The 11305-nt window shown below is 38.7% G+C and overlaps 1 protein-coding gene across 1 annotated transcript; it reads left to right on the top strand.

Annotated features, from left to right (window-relative positions):
* The first annotated feature begins 298 nt into the window (after positions 1-298).
* On the top strand, positions 299-10752 carry LOC106157758 (neuronal acetylcholine receptor subunit alpha-9-like). Its single transcript, XM_087016042.1, has 7 exons — positions 299-625; positions 4698-4855; positions 5160-5204; positions 7730-7839; positions 8614-9149; positions 9606-9826; positions 10128-10752. The coding sequence occupies exons 1-7, from the start codon at positions 556-558 to the stop codon at positions 10560-10562; spliced, it is 1575 nt and encodes a 524-aa protein (XP_086872168.1). The 5' UTR covers positions 299-555; the 3' UTR covers positions 10563-10752.
* The last annotated feature ends 553 nt before the right edge of the window (positions 10753-11305 follow it).

Genomic DNA, 11305 nt, shown 5'->3' with positions numbered 1-11305 from the left:
CTCTCTCTCTCTCTCTCTCTCTCTCTCTCTCTCTCTCTCTCTCTCTCTCTCTCTCTCTCTCTCTCTCTCTCTCTCTCTCTCTCTCTCTCTCTCCCCCCCCCCCAGCCCTAGGCGACCACCGACCAACACCACCCCTCGCAACCGCCCTGGCGACTCTCACACCTCGTATACCAGTTCAGTTGGTGACACAGCGACCAAAACAAAACAGTTGCATGATATAAGTGAGTTCCACAATTCATATCCTTGCGGATGATGGGCGTTGGAAAATGAATCTCATTTTTCAAACTGGTCCTCGCAGGTAGTGAGGGATGGGTTTGTCTTGGCTGATGTGGCAGGGGTAGTGACTCCTCCGAGCAGAACAACAGTCATTCTGCGCGGTATCAGTGCGCCTAGGGACAGAATAAAAACAAGTCACTCCAGGCAGGAAAATGTCGAGAAGCTAGCAATTCATTTTTCATTAAGCCAGCAACCAGTGCAGGTTGATAGCTAGCGAAGCATCACAATTGATCGATTTGAGATTACGAGCTCTTTGTTTTGTATATTACAGGCGCTGCAATGAATGCAAGACTAGGCAGTTTGTCATGGAACCTTTGCCTGTTGGTGGTTACTATAGATGTTTATTCGGGTAAGTTTTACAGTTGTTGCGTTGACTATTTTAATATTAAAACATGGCATTATTTGAGCATTCTTAACGATGAAGGCATCATTAAATTACCTGCGTTATCTGGTGTTTTGTGGATGTAGGGACGGTAAAACGCCTTTGTAGAGCACTGGGTTCGTCGTTGACGTTTGCCTGTGTATTGTTTTTCACTTGTCTTTATGACGCTCTTTGCAGTACATAAACACGTGTGAATGTGCACATGAGCGCACAGATACGCACGGACACGCACCGACCCCTTCCAACACGTCATAGTCCGCCAATTAGCATTAACAAAGTGCAAAATGGTAAAATTTCATTTTTTTTTTTTTTTTGCTACTTTACAGATCTAAATCTTAAAGTCATTTATTTGCACGGGGTTTTTATTTAGGTATTATTAAACTGCGAGGGCAATGAGGTTGTGCCCTGCATACATATTGTAGTATAACGGCTTGATAACCGCACTGGAGAGTAAACAGGTGCACCAACTGTTTTGAGTAGATATTTTGCAATTTTTGATAAATTACTTGGATATGGAAATATGTGCTGAATTTACCACTCGGTACGGTTTTGTGTATTAAAGAACAAAATTCTGCGTATGAATATTAGTAACAAACTAGAAAAAAGGATTGTATATATTCATATTGTACTATATGGTTCAACCTGGTTGTGGGGTAATTCAGGTAATGTTAATGACCTCTGAGAGACACTTTATCTCACCTGTGTTAAATGTACTGAAAACAGTTATAATCATCTAAATAAAGTTCTTAGTGTTCCATCAATCAAGCCGCAAATTTCAATCGCATTTTATGACAAAAAAAAACCTACTATTGTGGTTCCGGCGTAAAGAAACTGAGGGTCCGTGTAAGTCCGCCCTCCATATAGTTATAATGGTTAGGGTTAGCCTGACCTAAGTGGGTTAAAATCTAGGGCGAGGCTTACTCGTACAAATGAGTGGGAAGCGAACTCTCTACGATTTCTGAAAAAAAAACACACCAGTGGTCCCCTCTTGAAATTAGAATTTTGACTAATTGAATCATAGTTCTAAACCGTACCAAATGAAACTGTTCGTCCTCTAAAATACCAAAAATTTTCCCCGCCCCCTAACCCCACACCAAGGGTAGGCGGTTAGGCTCGGCTTTGCATCCGCGCCCCCCCCCCCCCCCCCCCCCCTTTAAATAATCCTGTATCCGCCACTTTCAAGTCGGTGGCAGTTCCGGAGCAGCATTAATTAACTGGCCAATATGGGTCGTCTCGTGTTTATTCAAGTCATAATCACTCATCCAGTCTACAAGTATACCATGCTGGTTAAATGACATGTTCAATTGGTATGTGACAAAGGGCGCATTCCCATAGATTTTAGATCGATTTATCCCCGTGGGGAGTCTCACTAGATTACTGTCAGATTATCCGGCTTAAATGTCCGTCCCGACTACTACTAAGCTGAAAGGGGGTAATTAACTTTCGTCTGACAGCTATTTTGCGTGAACCACCAGGGAGTTAGGTCGATTTAGTTGGATCGATCTAATATCTGGGAATGGGGTCTAAGGTTAAATTGCATCATAAGGCAAGCCACTAAAACCACGCCTCTGCGGTGTATACAATCAGAAATTCCAAATGGCTTATGGCATATTTCAGCTGTTCACTAGATCTGAGCATCCGTTGTGTAATATATGAGAAAAAATCTTTGCCCATAGCTCAACATTTTCGGTAGCCCGCTAGCCAGACAGGGCTAGCAGTTCCTACGGTTTTGTCGACGTTTCCAACTTATTTTCACACTTTAAAGCAATCTGTGTCGCCAATTTGCCAACTGGACTGCTTTTTTATTGTTGGACTGTTTTTATTTTGGCCATAAATCCCACTAAAATATTTCAATTGGCTTTAAAATCATGCTGTATGCAGAAATTAACATTTCGCTGTAGGCGACGCGCGTAACCTACTTTCGGCGACAAAGCACGTGTTAACGGTGCCTGTGCAATCTCTCTGCCAAATTAGGAAGGCTGGCTTCTTCAGATCTGTACATGTCAGACGACACAAGAGGAAAATGTATTCACATAGCAGGCTGATAAACATTACATTAAAGAAACATAGAAATTCCATTATTTGCAATTAAGGAAAAAGTTAGCAACGTCATGGTAAAATTAGGTCAACATCATGTGACTCGTTTTCGGTTCATGGGAGAACGAAAGTCGGCAGTAAAGTTGACTTCACAGCTAATGTACTTATTCTTTTGTATTGGCATGGTAAATATAATATCTTTTGAGTGTTGCAATTTGTCGATGTATGCGGCTGTAAACGTGTTATTATGGGTTTGGCAATCGCCGTCATTACACGTATAACCGGAAATTTATTTTTAATATCCAATTAAAGCAGTAAGTGTAAAATAAATAAATGGCATTTCTTTTTTTTTTATTAAATATTCAAATCAAAGAATTCAGATTGTAGACTGCACTGCCCTCAAATATTTATTCTAAAATTAAAATTTTACTAGGGAAAGCACACCCACCTCTGGTAGAGACATCATTGCCGAGATACGTGGAATATTTTAATTGAAAATATTGGATGCTCATTTCTTTCAAGAACAAACACGGTTTGAAAATGTGAATTTTAAGTGTGGCAATTAAGTTTTGTACCCCCTCCTCTTAACAACAGTTACAGTTTCTGTTTTGCAACTGGATGGATTGCCCAGTATGATATGTGCTTTGAGTCACTGAAAGAGGTCCATTTCATAGCCAATTGTAAAAACAATATCTTGAAAAGTCCATTTTTGCCTTTGTAGTTTATGTATTAAAGGCAGCACCCCTGCTAAAAATGTGTCTTATTTAACGTTCACTTACGGTTCTCAATCTCTTTTAGAACATTTGGTGTATTTTTTTTTTTTTACAGTTCTAATGTTGTTCTGATATTGAATGTAACAGTTCCAGAACTGTTTTGGGGAAGTCCTTCAGAATGTCCTAGAACAGATTAAGTACATTTTCCATTAAAAGAGAAAACATTATGTTCTATGACAGATTGAGAACCGTAAGTGAGCGTTAAATGAGACAAATTTTCGCAGGGGCAGACCTACAGCACAGTTCGGTCAATAGCCTCTCTGAAGGAATAACCATAGATAATAAACCAACGGAACCTCGTAATCTACAGAACTTCATCAAAACAAATTATGATGTATGTGGGAAAGTGAGGTTAATTTCTGTACAGTCAGAAGTTATTGACTCTTATTTTTTTATCAACTCTAGGAAGCAATTTTACCAAAATCAATTTTCGTGGGCGAAACATTGGGTCATTTTCGCTTTTATGTTGCGGAAATCAATGAGTTGCTATCATCGCATTAGGTTACAATAGAGTTAATTGTTATAGCTCTTTGAAAAATAACAATACATTATTTTTTGCAGTGTTGGTAATGGGGAAAGGGCGAGATGGGGTAGGGGGCTACTTCTTAATTGCATTAACAATTACGAGTCTATATATTTAGAGTAAAGCGGGTTCATTTCTTATTGCTATTCACACTCTTTCTCACCTGATCATCACATAACATACAAAAAGACTCAATAGTTCTCGCAGTTATAGGAAGCTTTCAGGTAGACACATCGAACCATTTGGGTCGGTCTTACTCTGCGGGGGTTCTCACTAAGTGCGATCAGCTTTAAGAATGACACACCTCCTCGTGCAGCTAGTATAAAGTTAATTACCCAGATAATTAAGCTGATTGCAATGGTTGGGGATGTATGCCCCTCAGAGTTGGATCGACCTAACTAGTACGATGTGTCTATTTGAATAAGGTCATATATACATTTTTGGGACTTTAAAAAAAGGAGGCCAAGACGAGAAAGCGTAGAGTAATAAAACCTATGTCATAAGTAATGGATAATGGATTGTACCAAAACAGGCTCAAGACCGAGACACTTCATTCGCCCACGTCCCATCCACTAGCCCTCTAATACCAACCCCTACCTCTGTCTATATACACTTTATATTACACTAAAAGAATTGTTCCCATCGGTTGCCTCGTTAGCACCCACGCATGACTGTTTTTTTAACATTTATATTTTTTATTTTTCAGTCATCTCAGTTTCGGCACACTCGTTTACTTATACAACTTTGGTCAACCTTAAGAAAAATCTCCTCTCTGAATATGACGCAGACAACAGGCCGGTTGTAAATCCGAACCACACAGTTACTGTGAAAATAGATATAAGTGTTAACCAAGTTATTGAATTGGTAAGGATCTTATTCTCTCTCTCTCTCTCTCTCTCTCTCTCTCTCTCTCTCTTCACGATTTCGTTATAATCCAATTGCATTTCACAATACAGAAGAGAAGATATACCCCTGCTATTTACATATATTATAGTCCTTAAATTACGGATTACAATTTCACGTATCTTCAGTCACTTACATTGGTTTAAACTGAGAACATAATTTTGAAAGCCTTATTGCGTGCAACACATAATGAATATAAGAAAATTTCATGGAATGTCGTACGAACCCTCTGGACCTTTTTAAAGCATTTTAATTGTTGTTTCAGAACGCAGCAGAGCAGACGCTGTTCGTCAGTCTGTGGGTGAGACAGGTAATTGGAGTCATTGCCGGTGTGACAGGAATGGTAGTCCTGGGAATGGAAGTCCCGGTGTTACAAAACTGAGAGTCCGTGTAACTGACCTTCATTTAGTTATAATGGTTAGGGTTAACTTGGTGTAATGTAGTGGGTCAAATTCTAAGGCGAGGCTTACCTCACAAATAAAATGGAAGCGGAATCTCCATCATGAGGGGCTCTCTAGCACGTTACACCGGGTCCCATATGATTAGTACCGGGTTATTCGGGTAAGTCGTTAGTATAGGGGACGAATGCCCCCTGTACAAAGTAATGGGACACAGACTATCCGGTTCCCAGCATACTGCCATTCCTGTCACACCGGTATTTATTTTTTGTTCTTGTAGTATTACATGTATCAGGGTTGAACCTTATTATTAGGTAAAATGCCGGTGGATCCATGGTATCAAAGACCTTTTATATTGACCATTAATTTGAATTAATCAGTTCATTTCTGTTGAATATATTTCAATGTTATTGTTATTTCCACTCGAAGTTGCTCAAGCCAGCAGCTTTTAAAAGTACACTGTGAAGTGATTTAGGAGATAAATTAAATGTCTGCGACAGTGTTTTCAGTACTGATATGTTTTTAAATAATTAAAGCTAAAAGAATAATTTATATGTTGGTTATCAGACATGGCTATGTCAAATAAGGGTTAATGAGCCACAGGTTCAGTGTTTCTGAAATATCAATGAATTGTCACTGTTATACAGACTTGACATTTAATATGGAATATTTTTTTCGAAATAATTTTTCATCAGTTTTTTCCTATTTTGCTGACTGATAAATGAAAATAAGGATTAATATCGTGTTTTAATAACTTTAAATTATCTCTTTGATGTCATTGTGACATCAGTTCATTAATGGAATTCGCCAGAGAAGCAAACAAAAACACATTGCCTATTCTATGTCATACGACCCCCATTAAAAGAGATATTTTGGATCTCCATATTTTCCAAATTATCGTCTGTAAAAGGGTAATACGCTCCACAAAAGACCCTCATGTCAGTTGCTAGTCACAGTAATGCTCGTTGTTACGCCTGGCCTCTTCGTGGCTGTTGCCAGCGCTCTCAAGCGGCAAGGCATTTCTTGGGGGTAGGTTTTTAGAGTTCAATCTGGAATAGCATTCCAGGCATCGGTCTAAAATTGTCCAATCTGGTCCAGTTTTGTTGTAGGACATGTAGGCAGTTGATTGGTGAATAATGGTCTACCGAAATATTGTCTATGTGGTTCAAATGTGGCGATTTTGATGACCAGGGTAGCTGCTCATTCCCTTGGTTCTGTAAGTTATCTGCTATTAAAAGTGCTCTGTGTGAACCATCAACCTCATCGTGCAACTTAGACTTGTTCCTAAGGTGCCCCCTATCAAATGATAGTCAAGTGGTTCCGAGATTATTCCTTTATTTGATCTGGTTCAGGTTTTCGTCGATGACTACCATTGGTGTTTTGGCACCAATGTGGAATCTACTCCAAATATTGACGCTGTCAATCACCCTTGTCACTTTAGACCCGGCATATGCTTCGTCGTAGGCCTCTTCTGGATATCTGTAAACTCTGTTTTGACTAATTGGGCGGTACAGGTGAAATCTGACCTCAATAAAGAAAGTCACGCAGTTTCAGTGTTCTACCCAGAATCGTTCATGGCCCCCAATTCATGAGAGAAACAGTTGACGATGTTTTGCTGTATACAGTGGGTACCTCGGAGGTCATTTGGTGTTCTTACCTGCTAAAACCAGTTTGGTGTTCGCTAAGGGCTTTGAAAAACGCATTTTAGTGGCAATTTACCCCTCGTTCTGAACGGACTAAATGTTTTTTGTTTAGTTGCAGCAGCGTATCCCGATAGACAGTGGGTCCTGTACCCTGTAGGTAAAATTTTGACACATTGGGGGTGACCTCTGTGTAGGTACATCAGTCTGGGCATTACTCTATAAAACTGTGGGGACCGTTCCGTTTGGCGCTATGATCTGTCTGGTTATGTTTGTCTTTTTCGCGCCATTCTGCCTTAGATTAACAACTTTGTAATGCACTACTTGACTCATTTTACGCACTGCAAAACTGACCGCTTGCATGCAAAATTTCAAATTCTTCTATGCAGTAGTTGTCGAAATATGGATACTTTTTTGACAAAACCAAGCTTTGCCTAAGCCAAGCTTTGATCAGCCCAAAGGAACACTACCCAATTAAATCACTGCAAATTACATAATGTAGCAGTGCAATAGGCATGAAAGTCAGTTAATTGGTAGTGACACACCTGACTGCACACTTTTACATTCACAAATCTTATATGAGATAAGATGTTTTTGAAAAAAAGAACGTATTTTTACCTAGGTATACCTTCGAAACTGAAATATTCCATATTAAATGTCAAGTCTGTATGTCCGCGATCGTATCCATTGAAGCGATGTAGGTCTTCTAGTGTCTCTCATTATGAAGTCTGTCCAAAATTTTCGAAAATTCAGCTGAACACCACTGAGCCTTAATAATCTTTCAACTTTATTCTCAGGAATGGAAAGATGAAATTCTCACATGGAATGTGTCCGAGCACGCCAACATCACTAGTTTCGATGTCGCCATTGATAGCATATGGAATCCGGACACTACTATATATAATGAGTATGTGTGATTAAACATTCAACATGCACGCAGGCGCAAGTAGGCCCTACACATGCGCACACACGTACTAACTCACAACACGCACCCAATCACAAACACATATAAACACACACGTTTACATTCACACACATGCAGGCGAGCACATATACGCATATACGCGCATATACGCATGCCCAAACACACATAAACATAAATATGCACAGAAAAAAATAGAGAAGAAAAAACTAATCTTTCACCTTTAATTGATTCATGATGTAATCAAATAACGATAAAAAATTGTAATGGCGCATACACATGCTGCAGGTAACCTCATTTATGATGAAATATCGTAGACTAATATGTAACGTTTCAATACAAACTTGTATTCGATACAGTTCAAATCATATGAAGAAGTAATTGAAGGTGGTTAAATATAAGCCTGTTTTTAATATTACGTGAATTACACAAATGGAAAACAAGGTAGTACACACGTATAGTGAGAAATACATATAAGTGCTTTATAAAATATTAAATTGACTTTTCATTAGAATTGCATTATTAGATTTGGAGGGGGCATTATTCCATTATGTGTGTGTGTGTGTGTGTGTGTGTGTTTGTGATGGCATGCAAGTAGCCTACATAGTGAAATACATCGTGTAATCAATAATTACTATTTGAAATAAACATTCAGCATTTTACTTTTTATCCATTTATTTATTTATCTATTTATTCATTTTATTATTCATCCAATCTGTTAATGCATTCTTTGAATTCAAATCATCCTCTATACTGCAGTGTACGAGAGGAGGAGAGAGATGTCAGCGGATTTCCCGCCACGGTCCACAGCGACGGCAAGGTCACGTGGGGGTATCCACTCATCCTGAAGAGCAGCTGTCTTATGGACATCAACTACTTCCCATACGACAAACAAGCCTGCCCAGTAAAATTTGGTTCCTGGCATTTCCATGGTTACCAGCTGGATCTGCGGAACAAGAGCGCGACGGGAGACCAGACGTCGTTTGTTCCAAATGGAGAGTGGCAATTAATGGCTGCTCCCGCCATACGAACTTCCACTGTCTACGGGTGCTGCCCGGAACCTTACCCTGACGTCACATTTTATCTGATCATGTGTCGTAAACCTCTGTATTATCTGTACAATCTGATCTTGCCTTGTATTGTGGTTTTGTCCATGACGGCTGTGAGTTTCTACCTACCGGTGGAGTCCGGAGAGAAAGTGTCGTTTGGTGTGACTGCTGTGTTGGCCATGATGGTATTCTTGCAGCTGGTTTCGGATTTAACGCCTACTCAGTCTGAAGTGGTTCCAGTATTAAGTAAGTTGAGATGTCAAATCCTAGATGTCTTTAAGGAGAATAATTCCACAATTCATGTAGCTAGTCAGTCAGTTTAAGAATTTTTGCCGGTGACCCTTAAAGATATGAATAAATTGTACCAGTAATTTATTTATGTATTATTCCATTTTTTAGCATTAAGAAAAAAATAACTTGCACGAGGTAATATTTGCCCACACGCATATCTATACTTAAGTCGAAACCTAGTTATTTCTTTGTCCTGAGAAGTTCGTTATACTTCCAAGTGCACACAGAAAATCAAATCCATTAATTATACCTTTATAAGTATTTTTACATCGAAAAAATAACTGAAAAAATTCATATTGATATTTTCAAAGTGAAAACTCTTATTTTCAAAGAATCCGTATTTTACGAAGAAAAAAGGAAAAAGTCCATATAATTTCACACAGTTTTCCGTATATTTTTCCGCCGTTGCAGGTATGTACCTGGGCATTGTCCTACTATTACTGTGTATATCCACCATGAGCAGCATCGTGGTGTCCAACATTCACTTCAGCGGAGAACGAGGTCACGAGATGCCCAACTGGATGAGGAAGCTGGTCTTGGGGTTTTTAGGCACAATCGTCTGCAAGAGGAAAGCAATCAAAACGGCGCTTGATGAAGATGCAGAGAACGTTTTCAAATTAGAGCCTATACATGTATGATTCTGCTTCTTATACTTTCTTTAAAGTTCATATTTCTCCTCCATTATTTGCCATGCTTACTTTATTTGTCTTTATCAACAATCTGCACCTCTAGTTTTTTCAGCTGTTTTGTATCTTTAGAGAGTCCCCCCCCCCCAAAAAAAAATAATAATAAAATAATAAACAAATACATAAAAGTTAATCTTTACCATAAAATTACATCTCGAAACTTCTTGAAAGGTTTATATTTGTAGAATGACTTAATATTATTAACTACCATAGTCATATAGATAATATATATCACTTGTAATTTCAGAGCGAAAGTCGAAATGGACGACCACGGCTTTCATCAAACGGCGACATATATGACAGTATAGCGAACGGCAGCATCTACAGCATCCGAGACAGTGAAAAACCACGATATCCAACCCACTTCAGCGACAGCAACCCTTACAGCTCACAAGACGAAATGAGCCTTCATGGCGGAAGCGGAAATCCCACCGCCAATTCCGCTGCCACCACGCGTGTGCTTCGCCAGATTTTAAGCAACCTAAAGGGCGAGGATTGCACCGGGCGTGAAAAGAAGGCCGCAGAGCGATTGAAAACGGAATGGGAGATGGTAGCCGTGGTCATAGATAGACTGGTGTTGTATACTTTCCTCATATTATCTACCGTGGCGACTATCTGGTTCTTCGCTAACACTCCCCCGTGTGATGATCAACTTCAGCGAACCAGATACAGTACGCAGTAATCTATACGAACCTATTTCCGTACTTTGCGTATCTGAGGTGTTCATAGGAATTATTTTACCAGTATTAGGTGTGTGTGTGTAAATAGTTTGACGAAGGATAGTTGTACTGAATATTGGTATAAAATACTTGGGAATAATGATATAATTCTGACGACAATATATATATATATATATATATATATATATATATATATATATATATATATATATATATATATATATATTGCTGTGTATTCAGAAACGGCCTTTTTAAGGTACTTATAACTTTTAATCCTTTTAATTCATTAAACATCTATTTTTTTATTTTTCCATTATGATTGTTTAATTTTTCGAACTCATTACAGTTATGCTTGATTTTAGATGTATTATAGCTTATCGATTTCAAAATCATTTCAAGGTTTTTGGCTCTTTAGCAGACATGTGCTACGGCACATTATATTGTGTTTTAGTCAAGTTTGGTATGACAGAAAGCCCTAAGGGAGAAGCCATAGACATAGTAGAATAGGGGAATGTTTTCAGTCAAAATGCAGGGAGAAAATGATAAAGGATTACTTATCTTTTTTCATGGATAACACACCACATATCACATCCAGGGCTCAGAATAATGATGAGCTACATATACGTATTCACAAGATTTGTAAGTTATTCAAGCATTATAAACACATCTCATTTTACTGACCATGTGGCTTTCCACAAGTATGGTAACTTTTTTTAATTATCTTAAGAGCGTAATAGGGGCTGGT

The sequence above is a fragment of the Lingula anatina genome, chromosome 6 (assembly GCF_051362555.1).
Source record: "Lingula anatina isolate TDL-2025a chromosome 6, LinAna3.0, whole genome shotgun sequence".
Taxonomy (NCBI): domain Eukaryota; kingdom Metazoa; phylum Brachiopoda; class Lingulata; order Lingulida; family Lingulidae; genus Lingula; species Lingula anatina.
This window is presented reverse-complemented; position numbering and strand designations above follow the sequence as displayed.